The sequence below is a fragment of the Rhipicephalus microplus genome, chromosome 6, assembly GCF_043290135.1.
Source record: "Rhipicephalus microplus isolate Deutch F79 chromosome 6, USDA_Rmic, whole genome shotgun sequence".
Lineage (NCBI taxonomy): Eukaryota > Metazoa > Arthropoda > Arachnida > Ixodida > Ixodidae > Rhipicephalus > Rhipicephalus microplus.
The window spans coordinates 176,605,419-176,624,738 of NC_134705.1; the positions used below are offsets into that span (position 1 = coordinate 176,605,419).

General features: G+C 47.3%; 1 protein-coding gene across 1 annotated transcript in view; it reads right to left on the bottom strand.

Annotated features, from left to right (window-relative positions):
• Positions 1 to 60: 60 nt before the first annotated feature.
• Positions 61 to 19,320, bottom strand: part of LOC119167070 (Son of sevenless) — a 35,383-nt gene continuing 16,123 nt past the window's right edge. Inside the window, exons 11-23 of the mRNA XM_075867107.1 lie at positions 18,959 to 19,076; positions 16,891 to 16,968; positions 14,192 to 14,398; positions 13,501 to 13,635; positions 12,661 to 12,817; positions 11,850 to 11,951; positions 10,798 to 10,953; positions 9,667 to 9,849; positions 8,892 to 9,009; positions 7,573 to 7,742; positions 7,263 to 7,379; positions 5,886 to 6,105; positions 61 to 993 (exon numbers count right to left, since the gene is read on the bottom strand). Of these exons, the coding sequence (XP_075723222.1) occupies positions 452 to 993; positions 5,886 to 6,105; positions 7,263 to 7,379; positions 7,573 to 7,742; positions 8,892 to 9,009; positions 9,667 to 9,849; positions 10,798 to 10,953; positions 11,850 to 11,951; positions 12,661 to 12,817; positions 13,501 to 13,635; positions 14,192 to 14,398; positions 16,891 to 16,968; positions 18,959 to 19,076 (2,303 nt within the window). The 3' untranslated portion in view covers positions 61 to 451. The remainder of the gene's footprint in view (positions 994 to 5,885; positions 6,106 to 7,262; positions 7,380 to 7,572; positions 7,743 to 8,891; positions 9,010 to 9,666; positions 9,850 to 10,797; positions 10,954 to 11,849; positions 11,952 to 12,660; positions 12,818 to 13,500; positions 13,636 to 14,191; positions 14,399 to 16,890; positions 16,969 to 18,958; positions 19,077 to 19,320) is intronic.

Below are 19,320 nucleotides of genomic sequence, written 5' to 3' on the forward strand. Positions count from 1 at the left end.
TTTTTTTCCTGCGATGGCAAGGCGCTGCTCGGATTCTCGGTCAAAGGCTTCGGGTACCGCTTCGTTAAACGATGCTGTAGTCCAGACAGAGTGGGCCAACTCAACGAGGACAGTCTCTCTCTCACGTAAGAGCGTAGTCTGGGCAGAAGTCGTTCACGTGGGCCTGCTTCCGGGGCCCCCGACGTTATAGATGCTCGGTCGCAGGTGACCCGAGTGAAGGGACCTGGAGATGCAGTAGTCATCACAGTGGGGCCTTTCCGATCCCGGCTTTCCGACGTTGCCGCAATCATTTTCGATGCCGCTCGGCTCTCTAGTCCCTCGGCCTGTTCTAATTCAAATTAACCGGTGTCAGCGTGACTCGCGTGCCAATTGTCTTCTTCACTTTCAGGAACAAAAAAAGTACGGATCAGCAGAGCTCGTCTATCGTCCCCCCCCCGGGTGATGGCGGGGGCTACCTGCTATTGTGGTTGACCACCAATTGCGGCTGCCTGTGTGTCTTGGGGGGCAGCTGAGGAGTGCTCGAGGGCGGTGGCCTGAGCTGGGGAGGAGGGGACAAGACGGCTGGGATATCCCTGCGAGGCAATAGCGGCCCCTGCGCCAATAGCGCCGCCAGATCTCCATTGTGGGCAGAGTTTCGACGCGACAGAGCCCGCTGTGACTGGTGTTGGTCCAGCGGAGGTGGCATGGTGCGTGGTGGCGTCCTGGGCAGGGTCCAGCCACCATCTCGTCTCGGCGGAAGCGGTGGAGGTGGCGGAGATGCGTCCCTCAGCGGTGGGCCTTCACGCGGAGGCAGCAGCGGTGGGGGCTGGTCGGGAACGTCGGCGAAGAAGGCTGTCCCTGTCGGTGATGAGGGGTCACACGAAGAGGTGGAAGAGTCTCGCTTCTTTCGTGGGGGCAGCGGAGGAGGCGGTAAGAGAGGTGGCAGATTGGATGGCGGGGGCGGCGGAGGCGGGTGTGACGGTGGTGCGGACGGTGTCGTTGCAGGAGACAAAGCTGTAAAAAAAAAAGTGCAAACCTCAATTGAATGATCCAGCTCGAATAACTTTAGGGGGGACGCGAGTCTTGGAACGATCAAACATGGCCAAAAAATGGATTTTTCACAAAACTTATTTTCAGGCCGTTTGTACCTCTGAGCAACTATTCTCAAATTACTAACGCCAAATTCGGTCGGGAAATGCAATAAAATGGGCCTTCAAAGCACTCCAGCAGAAATAAATTCTTCCCAAAAAACAAAATTTGTTCGCACTTAGCACGCGCGCCATGAGCGTTGCAGTGAGCTGAGTGCCGCCATATTGATGAGCCTTAACAGTTTTCGAGGTAACTACGCTGCGGCTCGCGCTGCCAATTGCATGCATCCCATCGAGTTCCGCTTTCCTTTAAAAAGCTGAATACGCATGCCGTTCACTTGATTTCAGAACAGACCTATATGCCAGGGCCAGCGTATCTTGAGATAAGGCAAATCGTAGTTTCAATTGTACATAATAGGAATGCTTCTTTTTGTTTGCGATCCATGTCATTAGTTTCTAATGAATACGGTCGTGTGCTTCCAAACACTCACTTTCAGTTGTTTATGTTGGCAGTCATTGATATTCGAAGCAGATATATGCACGCACACTCCGAATTCACGGACATGATATATATATACATACACAAACATACATACACGATATGCACGAGCGACTCTTGTGTGCACGTTTGTGTGCGTGTATATGCACACATTCAAAATAAAAAATACTGGAGGGGGGGGGGGATTACGGCAGCTTAATTTGAAAATGGGGGTAGCACTACGACTTCCAGAGAAAACAAGCATATGCCAAAAATAAAGTCCCACACGTAATGCAAGAAATTTCCTAAAGCGCTTGCTTATACAAACGAAACTATACTCCGTGCTCAGAGAAGGCCGAGTATTGATAAGAACGCACACAAGCTAAATGAGGGTGTACTCACCGAGAAGAATTAAGTCGTCCTGAACGAACTGATCAGAACAAACCAGTACTGTATTGTGCATCACCTTTTTTCCAATGTGCAAATTTCTGATTTGTGCCATTTTACGTTGCGCGTCGTCTTCATCCTTGGGGAAGTGATAGAAAGATACGTTGCCATCTTTCCACCGCCATGTCACACACTGTGGCACACTTCGATGTACTTTTGAACAGCGCCTTCCTCTTTTTCGAGCTCGCGTGTGCAGCATGGCGAAAATAAAGGAACTATGCGGCCGCTTCTCAATGTGCACAACATGATAACATATCTCATTTCAAAGTTCCCCCTGTTAGCGCCGTTTCCTGGTGCAGCCGCTAGGTGGTGAGCATTTAGTTGGAGTAGCGAATAAAATGTAACAGGGCAAGAAAGGACACGGAGAATAAAGAAACACAGACAAGCACTGACTACAGTTTGAAATAAACTTCAGTTGTAAGACAACGCTTGCCTGAATTTTTTTTTTCTTGTCTTAGTCCTTCATGCACTGTTAAATACTATAGCTTAAAGATGATGTTAATGTATGTGACAATATTGACACTGCGTCCGATTTCTCAGAGGGGGGCTTTTGGCAATGCGTTTTCAGTTTCGTTTTCATGTGCAGGCAATTTTTGGACTCTATCAGTAGAAAGTTGAGAATAAAGATGCACTCACACCTTCTTTAACTAAGTAATGCTGCCACTAGCGGCCACTGGCAAGACTAATTTAATCTACCTTCCTTGCAGAGGATCAAGGTCGTACAGTGGGCTGTAACAGTTTTTTTTGGTAAAGCTGAGTGTCATTGCCTTTATCTTAGTCTTTCGATTAAACGATGCCCAGATTATAAGACGGTTTTGCGGGGTCCCCGGGAGTCGTATAATCAGGATTCGGCTGTATTTCTTTCACACCGGTGAATATTTGGTGGGCATTAAATTCGGGTATTAAAGGCAATTTCTCGCTCGGAAGGCATCGGAGAGTCATCATACGATGCAGGGTCAAGGTAAAATTGCATCGTATAACTGCGCTTATTTAATACGTTACAGTCAACTGCCGGTTTTTCGAACACCCGAATTTTCGGACATGCCTGATAATTCGGACATCTTCGCGGCACCGCCACGAGCCCCATAGGAATCAATGTATCAGGAAGTCTGAAATTTCGGACGCTCGAACTCCCCCGGAGTCCAATTTTCCGGACTTTTTGACGCGACGGAAGGTCGGAAACCACCAGTGACCTCCAGTGGAAACGACCACAACTGCGTCACACGCGATTACGATCGCATAAATGAGCGCGCTGGTCCACTATGGCGGCATCTGTTGCTTGGACTCGTTGATCGTTAGCGGAGAAACACACACGGCCTCAGAGATTTCTAACACTGGCCGTGTTTATCGTGCAAGGAAGCTTCGCTGACAATCGTAACTATCCACCCGGAAATTTTTTGTCGCCAATAAAGTTCCTTTCGCTTTAGCGCTTGTGCTCGTGCGTGCCACTCTGGTTTCCCGCGCAGCGCTTTCGCGAAGCGTTTCACCACTTCGAACTAGAACTAACCGTCACACACCGATTTGGTCTGGCCACGCTGGCTATCTTTAATATTTACCAGCGCCATCTGCAGAGTACCTGAGGCACCGTTGCCTGCCGTCGCGCCGTTTTGTTTGCGCAGCCCACATGGTGTTTGGCTAGCCTAGTGCGTGGTTGTGCGATCATGTGAAGTGTGCTCTGCAACGCTAAGCCTAGGTGCTTCGACGCTCGTCAGCAAACTTCTTTGTTCACATCGTGAGGATTTCGCTTGCCTGCGATGGCCCCCACTCCGCCTTCGTCGTCCTCGCGGATGGCATCGAAGCGCAGAAAACAGTACCGTCGGTTAACGATGGAGAAAAAAGCCGCCATTATTAAGTTAGTGAAGAGTGGCCGATCGCAGGCTGACGTGAGCAAGGAGTTCGGCATTTCCAAGCAAACAGTTTCCGATTTCCTGAGCAACAAAGACAACATCTTGGAAGCGGCTGAAAAACTGTCTGGTGCCCAAAAGATGAATGCAAGCCAAAGTGTTCATGCAAAGCTTGACGCTCTCGTCGTGTGGCTTAATTCAATGATTTCCAAGCGGTTGCCAGTCTCGGGCTGCATCTTGAAACAAAAAGCCGAAACTCTCGCGCTTCGAGTGGACATCACGGATTTTAAGTTCAGTGATGGATGGCTAAGAAACTTTAAGCATCGGAATGACCTCAAGTTCAAGAAGATGTGTGGCGAAAGCGGCGCATTCGACAGTGCTGTTATTGAGCAGTACCGCAGTGGAAAACTCCAGTCTTTGTTGCAGCAGTTCTCAGCTGACAACATTTTCAACTGCGACGAAACTGGCTTGTTTTACAAGCTGCTGAGGAAAGAACACTCGCTTTTTCTGGTGACGCATGCCATGGTGGCAAGCATAGCAAAGAACGGCTGACAGTTCTTGTCGGCAGCAACATGTCTGGCAGCGAGTAACTTCCTTTGTTAGTAATCGGGAAGTCCAAGAGCCCGAGGTGTTTTAAAGGGGCAACGCTGCCAGTGTTATACGAAGCTAACAAAAAGGCATGGGTAACGCAGCAGTTGTTAGAGAGTTACGTCCGCAGGTTGGACAGGAAGTTTGAACAACAAAACAAACGTGTTCGGCTCTTTGTTGACAACTGTGCTGCTCATGGTCACATCAATAACTTGAAGGCTATCCAGCTGGAATTCATGCTGCCCAACACGACTCCAACCGATGGGCCAAAGCGTTATCCGCAATCTGAAACTTTTGTACCGTTCACGTATACTCAACCACATGGTGCTGTGCTCGGAAAACGGGAAAGGCTACAGCATTGACCTTCGGTCAGCTGTCGAAATGCTTGCGAACGCATGGAAGGCAGTAATGCACGACACGCTTCGCAACTGCTTTCGCCACGCGGGCTTCGTACTCGACACAGAGGCAGCAGACTTGCCTGAAGAAAGCGACAGCATGACTGACTTGTGCCCTCTCATGGACGATATTATCGACCTCCACTCTGCCGGTGCTTCCATGCCCCCGGAAATAACTTTTGAGCGGTTCATCGACGCTGACAATAAGCTCGACTTCTGCGCAGAGATAACCGACGACGAAATAGTCAGGTTATGGCGGATTCAGACGACTCCAATGTCGAAAAAGAGGAACCAGCGCCTGCGCTACCTACGACCGCCGCATTGATGCAAGCATTGATGACGCTGTCATCGGTGTACAGTGATGACATGACCCTCGCTCAGATCAAGGCGAATGTGACCACATGCAAGCGGAACGCCGTTCAAACAAGGATCAACAAGTTTTTCAAGCAGCTGCAGCTCTAACACCGGCTGCCCTGACGGCACCCGCTGTCGGCTGCATGCATTTTTTTTTAAACGGCTCTTTTCAGAGCCACACCACTGATGCTTTGGCAGAGTTCTTGAAGTCTGGTACTTCAACCTTGACCCTCTTGATCCGAGAAATATCAATGAAATGGTGCGTTTTTTGCTTGCATTGAGAAATATTAGCGAAATGGTGCGTTTTTTTTGCTTGCATTGAAAATTATCAGTAAAATAATGCGTTTTTTGTTGCTTGCATTCATTTTTTCGGACTGCCCGAATTTTCGGACGGTTTTTCGCTCCCTAGAAAGTCCGAAAAATCGGCAGTTGACTGTATTTATAGGGGGTTGTAGCTGGGAACTAACCGATTTATCGCAAAATGCAGATCGTTGCAGAATATAATGGAGGTTCCACTGTAGTTAGGAAGGATTCAATGTAGAAAAATTTACGTGGTGCTTTGCTTTTGTTTCCCATTTGCATTCTTTTGCGTCTGTTTCTGCACACCTATCCTGTTATATTTCTTTGACACAGAACGCTCATACTATTGATGATATGGGAGCCCCAGCTAACCATTATTGTTTTATTTAATTACTTCTTCAGAAGTACTCACCTGCGCCAATCAGGACCGGTGCAAACACACACGAGTCACTGTGCTGGACGTAGGGTGGCGTCAGGGGAGTGGAAGGGCTGGTTGGAGGCGTGGCGTCCTCCCCTTCCGAGGCTGGAGGTGCACCGCCCCAGTTGGGCAGCACCTGGTGACTTCCCGCCGATCGCGTCAGCCGCGGCTTGATGCCTGGCGACTTCAGCGGAAGGTCGGGCCACTTGCGCGGCTGTGAAGGAAACCACCAACCCCACACTGTTACCTAGTACTAGTGGCACTCGTAAACAGAGGCCTGTTACGATGGCATCACTCAAGGTCACGAACAATGAACTTGTTTTTGGCTATGTCTACAGGGGTAGTCAATATTCTAGTTTACACTTAGAAGAAAAAGAAGCTCAGTAGTGTTCCATACGCCAAATGCAACTCGAAGAAAGAAGCCTCTTTCTTTTTTTCCTCCGTCGATCCTTCTTGTTCCCTTCAAAAGCTATATGCGTCTAATGTGGTTTCGCATGGCTTCCAAGATCGAAGGTGGTGTAGGTTTTCCGCACCCAAACTGGTTTTGCACTACTTCACTGATTGGCCCACATATGACCAACTGACGATGCCATGTTACACCATCATGTAGTGTTGCATTATGTGTTGCCATGATGACCACATGAATTTTGATGACTTGCAATGTCACAAGGTGGTGTCATTGCGTGACGATTTGCATCACTCGTGTTGACACAGATGCCAAGGTACGGTGGCAATGATGCACAATTTCCCAATTTGATAAGGCAACTAAGGCCGCTGCCTTAAAACGAACCGGACCGTGCCACGCAATAGGTAGGGTTGATGAAACGTTAGTCAGTTAGGTCAACAAAATGATTGCCAAGCAATGGAAAACTTATGCTGTGTCACTTCGCCGTTTTCGCTATTTTTCCCAGCATTGCATTGGCCAGAGCCAGGGTCAACAGAGAGGCGACGTTCTAACGAAGACATACGTGACACTTCAATTCAGACGACGTGACCCTAATCTTTCGAGGTGCAAATGGACCAGCCCTTCAAAACTACAAACTGCACTTCCATTTTGAAGCTATGCAAGGATACAGTGAAACTGGAGAGCGTCGCTGCTAGCTAGCAAAGGATACAGCCTTTGCAGCTAAGAAAACAGCGCAAAAAAGACACGACACACACAGAAAGAGAACGCAAGAAATGCTGACTCACAACGATTGCGATTGTTGTGAGCCAGCGCCGTTTACGTTCCCTTTCTGTGTGTGCTGTGTTTTTATCTCGCTGTTCTCCAAATATGCACAACCAACAAAACCAGTCCTTTGTACGTTGAGCCTTCCCAGCTTCTACAGAATGGGCCGCTTTGCAATGCTGTTGGCAATGAGAGGCACTCACAAATTTGGGTGGCTGCTTGCAGCCGCGGGGCTCAATCTCCAACGACTTGCTGTACAGGTAGTCTGTGAACTCCTTCTCCGTCATGTCCTCCTGCGGGTTCAGGCTCTCCAGGAATTGCTGTCACGTGGGAAGAGGGAAAAAGAGACATCCTTGTCAATGATACAGCTAACAAGCACTATCAGACATTGGGCTGTGCAGTCTTTATGCACAGCCCAACAAGTTGTCGGCTCAAAACAAAGTGTCCTGCATGGTTTGCAGTTGCACTGATTGCATGGAAGGAAGCCTAGAGGTCCAGAACCGCATGCCTTACCCGTATCTCCGGCTGGACGGTGAGGCAGTATGGCTGGTTCTGATACTGCTGGATTTCTCCAGTGATCTCCGCCACCTTGCGGCGCTTGCTGAAATTGATGAGGCCTTCATGGTTGGGAAGGAAGTCCAGGTTGCCTTCCTCAATGTGCAGAATGTTTGTCAGGTACATGCCTGCGTCAACGAACAGAATACAAGACTCCAGCAGCAGCGAGGCTTGCGCACATTGAATGTAGTCACCGACCAGGCAAAACAAAATACAGTAAGATCTTGTTAAACCACACCTGCATAAACTGCAGTTTCGTTTTATTTAAATGCAGTTAATTAGAATCTAGAACTCGTTTTACCTTTAGGTTAACACATTTATTACCCGCTTAATTAAGCCATAGCTGTACATGGTATACAAGTCGGCTAATGTGTATTATTCACTTGTTGAATTCACAGTCGCAGTTTTGCGCTTCTACGAGAAACCGAAAATAGAAGTAATTCGCGAAATGCGAGCGGTGCCGAGCCAGACGTTGCATGCGTATGCGCGTATCTCCAGGGCCAATGCGCGAGCCTAGCTTTCGAACTACGCTGCACGCCATCTCGTAAGCCACCATGGAGCGGCTTAGCAACACCTTGTTACCAGCAAGAAACCACTTAAGCAGGGTGGAAGTGCACATGACGATGAACAGATGAGTAGTCGAGTTGTTGCGTTGGTTGACTGCATGTATTGCAAGTTCTCTGATGCCGCTTCGACCGTGAAATGGAATGATGGGTGCCGTTCTGTGCACAAAAGTTCGGTGGTGATAATATGCATAATCTACATCGCCTGAAAAGTAATCGGCAAATTTTCACGATGGCACTTTCTTTCATACTTATTCTTTTTTAGGTTCATTTCGTTGGCAACCCGAATCTGTGCTAGTTTTTGGAAATTTGAGCGCACAACACATCACATGCCTCGATTTTTGGACACGCAAGACTGTATGCTTCACACGTTTTGCGCTGGTGGAGCCTATGAAGCAGGTTATTTTGGCTCTAGTGCAGACATTCATGAATTCGGCGATGTATAAGTTATCAGCAGTCTATGCTGTAGACAGAAATGAAATTTTCGGGAATTCTACCAGCGTAGCTGGCGCACATTGATCTTGGAGCCCGATTTTCTGGAAAATAAAGTGCGCCTATCATGCGAGTAGATACAGTACTCTACACTGCCCAAGCCTCTTGATTGACATGGGAAGCAAGAAAAGAATCACAAAGGACTACATGTGATTTGTAACACAAAAACACTGTAATAGAAGCCCGAAAATGGACAAACTACTGCAGAAGATAGTCCCTCACCGAGGAAGGGCACACAGGGTGGGTTGATGGAGCGCAGCTTTTCCTGGTACTTGCGGCAGTGATCGGAATACAGGTCGAACGCCTCGTCCAGCGCCTTCTTCAGGCTGCACTTGATACTCTGCAAAAGCACGGCAAGTGCTGCTTTACACACTTTGGATTGCAACAAGGTCAAAATGCACTAGGGCAACCCTGTAGAATTGACCACCAGAGCTTTATTCACAGAAGTTTCGAAAGTGCAACCGGCAGCAGAGAAAGAGCATGTCTAACAGACAAGGGTCGAGCCACGCATAAGTACAAGAGTACTTATGCGTGGCAAAGTGGCCCGTGGAAGTTTTTTCTTCGCGAGGGCCGCAATTTAGGTCTAGTTAGTCACTTTTGATTATCCAGTAGCAGCGCACGAACAAAGAATGAAAACATACTGGACATACCAGTGCTGCCAAATTGCTGCCACAATTAGCAGCCAATTTTGTTCTAGACATACACCACACTTCTGGAATGAATGGCATGTAAACAAACTTTTGAGTGTGAATCACAACAATGACAAGATATACCTTGTGTGTCTGCTCTAACACAAAGCAAAGTGCACAAATAAGAACACGTGTGCACACAAGATGAGAGCCCCGTCCTCAATACATTGCCAGTGCATGTAAAACGCCCACCGCTGCCGGTGCACTTACCACAATTCGTGCAGTTAGTACCAGTACTGCCCAAGGTTTTCACTCGTGTTGCTTGAGCAAACGATGCAGAGTTGCACGCAAGTCATCGACCAACTCACGTTGAATGTGTGCTCCAGCCGGTGGACGCAGGCACTGGACATGGCACTGGAGACGGCAAAGACGCCTGTGAAGTTGTTGAGCTCCTGCAGCACCAGCATCACCTCCAGCATGCGAGACACCACAGCCAGCCGCTCCTCGTAGTTCTCAGTCTCCACGATGCACCGCTCCAGCCAAAAGGAAAACTGCACGCGTGGACGACTAACAGTGATTCCCGCAACCAAGTGTTCCTTTCCTGTCGAGCTCAACGAGTTTCTGATAAATAATAGCAGAGGAAACTCAGGCAGTGCAATTGTTGCGGTACGACGTAAATGATTAGCGCTCATATTATTCAACTTGCTCGTGGGTTGACATCTTTTTGAGGTACCATTAATTACATTATCGACATTTCCAAGCACTGCCTATCACAAAAAAGGCCCTGGATATGTGCAAAACTATTGCACGCTGTTCCATTTGAAACGAAATATCCCGTTGAAAATAACGAATTTTCAAATTCCCAATTCTATCAAAACCAAGGCTAAACTACGGTTAAAAGTTACGACCCTTAAAGAATGAAAAGTCAGTATCACTCGAAAAGTTCGGAGCGAAAGAAAAAAAAAGTAGAACACAGCACTGACAGAAGGCTCCAGTGTCTTTATTATCCCTGTACAAGTGTACCAGTCAATCGAATAAATGATGACTGAAGTAGGGCCAGACTCCCAGACTTAATTTTGGCCACCTAAAGTTAATGAACACGCATCAAAACAACGAAAAAGAGGTGTTCTTGCCTATGTACTACCGTTGATTGAACCCACAACATTGCGCTAACTTGTGCAACTGCTACAAAGTGTTGACTCTTTTGACTACTCAAACTATGACTATTCTAACTATTCAACAAAATTTATTTGCAGAAAATCTGCCTAAACTAAAAAAAGAATGAACATTTACCAACTCCTTCTTCAGAGCAAACTCCTCGAGTATGCATGAATCAACGATACATCCAAACCTATCGGTTTGCAATATCGGTTATAACAAATTAAATAAAAAAATACTCTGGCAATAGATGATACAGTGTTATGACTAAACCTGATATAACAAACTAACTTTCGTCACAGATGTAACCTTGTTATAATGAGGTGTGAGCGTATTCTTACGTTAGATGAGTGATGAATCATCTTGAGGAGATTTGGCGACGTCTTGTGCTTGTCCTTCTTGGTCCAGGCAGCGTTCACCAGTTCGGACGGTTTTACTGCTCGGTACAGATCAAACTCGAGCAGGGTCAGCTGGCGCGCTATCTCGATTGGGTGGAGCTGATGGGACAAAAGGAGTGCGGAGAAATGTCGCTGCCAAGTTTGTTCAACGTAACCTCGTCACCAAGCAGATCAGATGAAAGCACAACTCAACAGCATGTAGCTTTTGAATATGATTAACGTATGACATGACGATCTTCATCTTAGGGTAATAATCTAAAGTGGGTAAAGACGCAAAGAGAAACTCGTCAGTAACACTTTCAGGAATGCTAGTTAAGTGGCACTGACAGCGTCTTCAGAGTGCAGCAATTTTGTGCACGTCATGCATCACACGTGAGTGTGATCTCAGCCACCCCACTCGTTACCTGAACGTGCAATTCGGCATTTACATTTCCACGACACTGAGACTGCTGTGAAACAAACGACCGTAGCATGACGTACATTGTCATTTGTCAATACTGCCCAAGTATCATGATAGCCGCACGGAAGGAGGGCACTGTAGCCACGAAAACAATACCGTCAACGCAAGTGGTGCACGGTGTACAGCTTTTTATCCAAAGGTAGTTGTAACCATTGAAACGATGCCATCATGAAGGCTTTGTCAATGTTATTTTAATATTATTCAACATTCTTGTGCAACAGAAGGATGGCACTGAGTGAGTGGGTGACTTAATTCATCAATGGTGCGGGGGGTAAACCACGGCAGGCCAATACTTGCTACGTCTTCTACATCATACAGACACAGCTGCAAAAATTACAATATGAGGGATTGCTACCTGCATTATGGAAACCCTGTGACCATTAATGCGATTTTTTTTTATAAGCTCATTTCCCTTGATGAAGAAGGAACTAAATAGTATCCCCCGAAAAGGTATAGCACGGCCACCCTTCCATAAAGCGAGACTTCGGGGCATGGTTGCGTTCAGTCAATCAAGACGGTGCAATGTGCGACTCACAGTCAGAATGTCAAACTTGTCCGGAGTGCTGCACAGGTACCACTCGATGTTAGGTGGGCTGTAGCCGAAGGTGATCTCCCTCGGTTCGTCCAACTGCTCGCTCTGTGAATGACGGGGCGGTTGATCCAACCGTTAGGGGAACTACTGTAGAACCAATGCACTGCATGCATACGTTCTGAAGCACTGAAGCCGACGCAAGACCTAACAGAGAGGCTTTCGGATAAGATATGAAGGGCCTCACTTTGACTGCTGTCTTTATGATACTTATCTAGGTGACAGATATCCCTTTGTTCCTTGCCTAGATTACAGCTCCTGCTGCCTTTGTGCATGAGATGCACTGCCTAACTATTCAGGACAGCAACGTGGAACCTGATCGAATGGCATTTCACAGTGCACTTATAAGTGGCGGCACTAAAAATCAGTTCTGCAAACATGTCTGATATCAAACTTTCAGTTTCTTGAGCACTCAATGTAACAGAATACTACCCACTGTAACATTGCTGATGGAATCGGGTTTGTTAGTGTCGAACTATGTACCAACTGTGGTATACAAACACATTACGTACAAAGAAAAGAGAAATGCAGGCACTGCTTAGAGCTCAGCATCATGAACACTAGGAATGAAGGGTTTTCCATGTAAATGTGAACAATGCACCCATTCTCCCATCTTGGCAAACGCCGACTATTCTCTTAAAAGACCTCACAACTGTGGAAACCAGGAAGTTAAGATAGTGAGAGTGCAGGCAACACAGCTTTGCACCATCCTCCTTTAGCAGCACCCTAAAATGCCCAAGAAAATACACAGACTCACCCTTCGTTGAATGACCTTGTTGATGGACTCAACCCACTTGCGCATGTTCTTGCCCTTGACGCGGTCGAGGAAAGCGCGAAGCTTCTCGAGCAGCGTCGGGTCCCGCTCAAAGTCGTAATAGTGGTGGTCCACCCAGTGTCGCAGCACGTTCAGCACTCTGCGTCGCAACAGCAAGGCAAGAGCTGAAGCCGGGCTCCAACAACCAACCACTGTGTAGGTGGCGATGCGATTGAACAATGCTACTCTAGTGCAAATTTTGGAGCAAATTGAAGACTTAACTTGTTGTATACAGCTAGGCAAAGTGATGGTGTCACATTACTCGATGTAAATGTGTTTCTCCGTATACTACACCCATGTTCATGCACACAGGTGCTTCGGTGCGGCCACTGATGAAGTTAAATTGTTGCAGACCTCTCCGACTGACCACATGCCCACGAGACTGGACACACGACTAGCCACTATAGAAGAGCAGTTGGTATAGAAGTGCAAACAGCACAGCTCCACAGGGCCAGGAAAAAACGTGGCCAGGCTGTGAATCTTTGGTTAGCAGTGCAACCAACGGCATGAATGAAGTGCCAGCTACTACTGCAGGCGATAGAGGCACCAAAGAATGCACATGTCATTGCTCAGTGGCATTCAGAAATACTACAAAACAAACTGTTGAGGTACCGCACACATGCACATACAACTCCAATTTGCAATGATTGGCAACAGTTCTCGATTACAGTGCATTACAGTTTACACCTGCAATTGCCGTCGGGAATTCGGATGTGCTTCACGTTGCAACGCTGACGAGCTACACATACACCTTGAATGTTGACACAAGAGTGAACAGCTTACCGAAACTGTACTGGCTGGCTGTACTCCTTGCGGAAGCGCTTCAGGCACTCGCGGTGCAGGTTCCGTGCGGCTTCGGCTTCTGCTCCTTCACACTGTTCGGCCAAGGGGGGAGCTTGAGGCTCGGGAATGTCAAACGTGCGCACGTGTTAAGAAAAACGCTCACAACCTTGCACAACCTCGCATGCGTGCCGATTTGTCAGGCGTGGGATGCAATAAATCTGCTGGGCAATGAAACTAGTACACAGACAGAGAGAGACAGAGATAGAAGGAAATAGACACACACACACAAAATAAATATGAGAATAGGGAGCAAGCATAATCGTGTATAGTATAGGAAAGAGTGAGAAAGGGAAGCGAGGGTAAGGCAGAGGGATAGGAAAAGGGCAACACCACTGAATCAGCTTACTTATTTTCTTAGTTTTTCAACAACTACTGCGTAGCGACCCCCTTTCCCCTTTCTCCCCCCCCCCCCCCCCAATTTGCAACCCTGCTGCCATGGTTGGAATTGATATGACAAGCCCAACAGAGCAATGCTTCAATCAGTGGGCTACCACTGCAGGCAAGCAGCGACTTGGGTGAAGTTCATTGTACGTTGTTGACGTTGCTGGTTGGTCGGCATTTGTGTCAGGTTGAATGTCTGCACTTCTTTTTGTCACAAGAAAACAGTACCAATAATATTCAAAAAGGATATCTCTCGGAGAGCAAATCCAGCAGTTCGTGCGGCTGGCAGAAGGAGCGGAAGGTGGTGAGGAAAGTGCGCACGAACATGGGGTCGGCATACATGTGGTACGTCAGCCGCTCCACCAGTTTCAGAAGGGTAGCACCCTTGATGAGTGGGACACCCGCGTTGGTCTTCTCTTCTAACACCACCTGGGACTCTGAGTCTTCTAGCGAGAACCTGCAGGTTGCAAGGCGAGGAGTGTGGCCGGCATGAGAACAAACAATGGAAACCAGCGGCGTTGGCGATGCGAGTTACTTCATCCTGCTACAACATGAAAAAAAAAAAAAAAAAAATGCCTGTTCTGCCCATAGAAATGTGGCACGCCTGGCCTTCGTCCACAAAAGGCAGCCGTGCTAGCTAGTTCCCGCTAAAACCCCTGGTACTTCTCATTAGCTTATGTATCGTACTCACTTGCATAATAGGAGCACTTTTTTTTTTCTAGATAATTCAGCGCCGAGTTTGGGGTGCGCATATTACGTGGGGTGAGGTTTCCGAAAATTATATTTCGAACTACAGCATAGACCGCCCATCCAAAGATGTGAATATCTGCACTACAGCCTAAACAACCTTCTTCATAGGATGCTCTAGCGCAAAACATGTTGAGCATGCAGCCTCAAAGGCATGTGATGCCGTGTGGTCACTGCATTCAAATTTTCAAAAAGTGTACATCCAAAGATCCACATTGCTAACGAAATGAGCTGTGTGTGTGTGGGGGGGGGGGGGGAGGGGGCAAAAAACACACACACACACAAACACGCACACATACCCTACCCACGAAAAGAGAGTACCATCCCAAACATTCCCCGATTATGCTTCAGGACACCTAGACTGTGCGCATTATCACGACCGAAATTTTGTGCGCTGAACTGTACCGATCGTTCCGGTCATTGCGATCGAATCTCGAGCCACCATTTGAGTGTTACGAGTGCCACCCATGCCTTCATTCCTTCAAGTAAAGCCACCCCAAAAAGTTACATTGGTTCCACACAAAACCACAACTTTGATCGCACACGGCCGCCTCTAAAGAGCAACCAAGGCTGCATAGGCTTAGCCTATAGTTCGGCACGTTGTTGTGGAAAGTTTATACAAGACAACACGAAGATTGGGCGTCGAAAAGATCGCAACGAGGCACTGATCTAGCTGTAGTGCGCATAAAACCATATTTTGGTTCGTGGTTGGGAGATCAAGAGTGACAACAGTGTGCCGAGCTTGTGAAAGCCTGCATAGTGGCAGGAAAGGCGAAAGCTCAAGTGGAAAGCTGAAAAGCGTTTAACGCGATAACGGCAACGCTTTTTCCGACCGAAAACTCAAAACACACTTGTTGAGGACATGGTTGCTTGTTCCATGCGTGGACGGAGCCAAGCCGGTGCTGGTGCAAAAGTTAATTGCCTTTCTTTCTCACTCTGCGAGGCCATTCAGATGGCATAGCACTGCCGTGTCTTCTTTATTTTCTTTTTCCTCACTCCAGTTAACGTAAGAAGGAGTTGAATTGCAATCGTACAAATACAGTACAAAACTACTGATCACGGCCAAGTTCGGGGTGCGCATATTACGGGTGGAAATAAAAAAGATCCGACTTCTCGCAACCAAACTGGAGGTGCGCCTACTATTCGTGTGTATATGGTAAATACAACCCATATACAGAATTAAAGGTTCATAGTTATGACCTAAAGCATTACATTTGGCAGAGCAGTGATTTCCAAATACCAAACGTAATTTATCAGGACGTTCAGGCTGGCCTGTCGGCTGCTGCAATGGTAGTTTAAAGGTTTCCAGCCTAAAAAACTAGCCGGTAAACGAACGTCTGCAGCGAAAGATCGGCTAGAATCTTGAAACAATACGTGCTTGAGCTCGCGAAAACGAGCAAGCGTTATCAGATGGATCATTTATGCGAATTCCCAGTGTAAGGGGTAGCAATGGCTGCAGGTGGAGCTGACATTTTTCTAGCATAGCAAATGAATGTAGTCACGGGATGCAGAAAAAAAGTCATCTGATCTCGCACCTCAGGAGTGTACCAGTTTTTAGTAGAGCTATTTAAATTACTTGAAAATCGCAGTAAAATCTCTGTAAATGAAAACCTCCTAAATGCAATTGCTACTTGAATGAAACTGCCTCTAATACGACTGGTTCCATACTTGGATTATGCACCCTCTGTTCCTCTCTCAGTAAGTGGAACATCTGTAAAATGGAACATATTTTCCAGGCACCTCGAGACTCCATTTAAGGTTATATTTGGGCAAAATATGAGAAAACATATAGGTCGTAGCGGTAGAGGGCTTCCAGCAATAAGTATGCAGAGAAAATATCTAGTAAAACAATTAAAATAATGATTATGATGAAGTACAGCACGGCCAGCCGACAACCGGAGAGGGCCATCATTTTTCTTTTATTTGAATTAATGTGACAGAACACCATAAAAGGATTAAAATTCAAATTTCAACGGAATAAAAACTCAAATGAATGGTGCCTGCATGCCTGAAACTAACATAGACGTGTCTAAACCGAAAATAAAGCTTTTGATCGGAGTGAAAATTTCAAGATGGTTGCAAAACTGAGTATCTCCCCAAACGACATCCATTAATACCAAGCCAGTAATGTCCAACGCCGTAACAGTGCAGCAGAGAAGAAAGCAACCAAGCAAAGCTGCAAGGTCGGTCAGAGTGGCTGACCTGTAGTTCTCAGGTAACCGCAGCGGATGTTTCTTTTCCTCGTCGGACAGGATGCTGTCCAGGGTTCGCTCCAGCATGCTGCACAAGGACACAATAACGATTATCAGCAAGCGCTACACGGCCGGCAATTGTTATCACTTGTTAAGGTATTCTGAAATTACACGTTTGTCAGCACTCGCGTAAAAAACATACCTATCGTATTTTGCCGATTATAAGTAGACCCCCCAACTTGGAACCCCTTCTAGGCAAAAAAAAAAGTTGACTGAACACAGTCTCGTGCTGCGGTCACAGCACACCAGTAAGTCTTTCAGGAGAGGGAGCGATGCAAAGAAACATTTATTTGAACGTGAAACATCGCTTACGACTCCTCGTCACTTGAAAGAAGGATGCAGCAGTCACGGTCATTGCCATCGTGTGAGCCACGGCGGCTGCTCGCCGTCGAATGGGGTGCTGATCGTACCGAGACGCCGCGCAGGAGAAATGCCGCACGGACCATGTCGGTTGTCAGTTCATAATGGGTATCGTTAATCCATTGCGCCACTTCACTCAAAGAGGCGCGCTTCAGCTTTCCCATCGGTGACTCTCGTTGGAGCCATTCACTGTAGAATGCACACATGCGATTTTTGAATAGCTTGTTGAGCGCCATGTCCAGTGGCTAAAGAATAGGCGTCCGCCCCGCCGAAGTGATAATAGACTCACATCAAGAGTCCACTACGGCTTTTCTCACTCGATCTGTGATAGGGCCCCGAAAGGAGTCTAGTGTGAGCATGCTGCGGGGCTTTTCTGACCCATCCAACTTCCACCCTGCTTTAACGTTGCTTTCAGACTCTGCATAGAGGATCGCTTGCCGCTTGAACGCAGCGCTGTACTGTTGCCGTTGTAGCGGTGGCATCTTGGTGTCTGTTGAGCAGCTTCACAAATCGCGCACACCACAGTTTGCAAGCGAGGCAAATGCAGAAATGGCAAACAGGCGCAAACGTAATAGAACATGAAGACGCTTGTGGGTGCATGCATGGGGCACATCTGACTGGTCATGTGGTTTAGTTCCTGACAAAGCGTTGCCAGCCCACACGTCACTGCCAGATGATGCTTTGAGGGAAATCTGAATTTTTCAATTGCCTAGTCAGCAAAAGCTGTTACAGCACGGTGTCCACTAAAGCGAGAAACGCATGTCACGTCTTTCGCGAACATTAAACGTCACGTTTTTTGATGGCAAGACATGCATGTCGAGTTTCTCACGCGAGATAAACACGCGTCGCGTTTCTTCTAGAGTCAAATGCACTGCCATATGCAACAACTACCGGTGTTGTTGCTGATCTCGCGCGACAGACGCACCGATGCGGTGGCTCTACGATTGAAACAGATGCCGTCGGTGACGCATCAAGAAAAAATTATGACCTCCTCCTCCTCCTCTAGACACCATAGCTGTACCGTAGTTTGAGGATCGCCACGGCAGACCATAAAGATGTCCAGTTCCAGAACCAGTGCGTGCATTGGGCAATAGCAGTTCTTGCGACTCCGTTGCCTTTGCAACGAATGTTATCGATGCGTCAAATAGCAGTGAATCTGGGGACGACCGTCATTTGTCGGACCCCTCAGAAAAGTGGACTTTACGATTCCAAGTCGACTTGGAGATTCCGCGTATAGGTTGACCTCCGAACTTTAAAAAACCATTTTATAAAAAAAAAAAAAACACATTATAATCGGCAATATACGGTAATCACAGGGTTTGCTGTGTTATGGGGTAATACCGGCAAGACATGCATTAGGCCAACACTTAGAGGCAAGATTCTCCCACCTGATGGGTACAGGAACGTCACGAGGAATGCTCTAATGGTACTGGCCATGAAACTATGGTTACCGAGTACAAAACAACAAATCAAGGATGGGTAAGGAGCTACAGTATGCTTTACTATAGCTCATTACATATCAGCAGCTTTATCAATGCTAAACTTTCTCCTTCCACCCCTATTGTTATTTTGCGTTAAGTAACTATAGTTTCATGGTTAGTGCCAACTATTAGCCAACTAATCCAATGCAAGTTCCCATGAGGAATGCTCGAGCTTACCTGCGCATGTTTAGCATGACAAGACTGGCCATCCAGTTACTCTTCTCCTCGGCGTTCTTGGCAAAGAGCACGATGTGCGGGGCATCGCGCGGAGCTATCTCGAAGGCAAACTTGAGCTCTGCAAACAGGGACAGAAGCGTGTCAGGGGGTGCCCTTTCAAAATACCACACATACAGAGGTTGGATAACTTATTAACATCGTGAAGACTACAGCGGCTTGCCCAATTTTTGTGGCACATGCTTCCTAGGCGCTCCTTGACACATACTCGTTAGGTTTCTTATAGATAGCTTCATCGTTACTGCATTGGACACTACAGTTGGGCCGTGCCGGACTCCTGTGGCACATACCCGCAAACTAGTTAC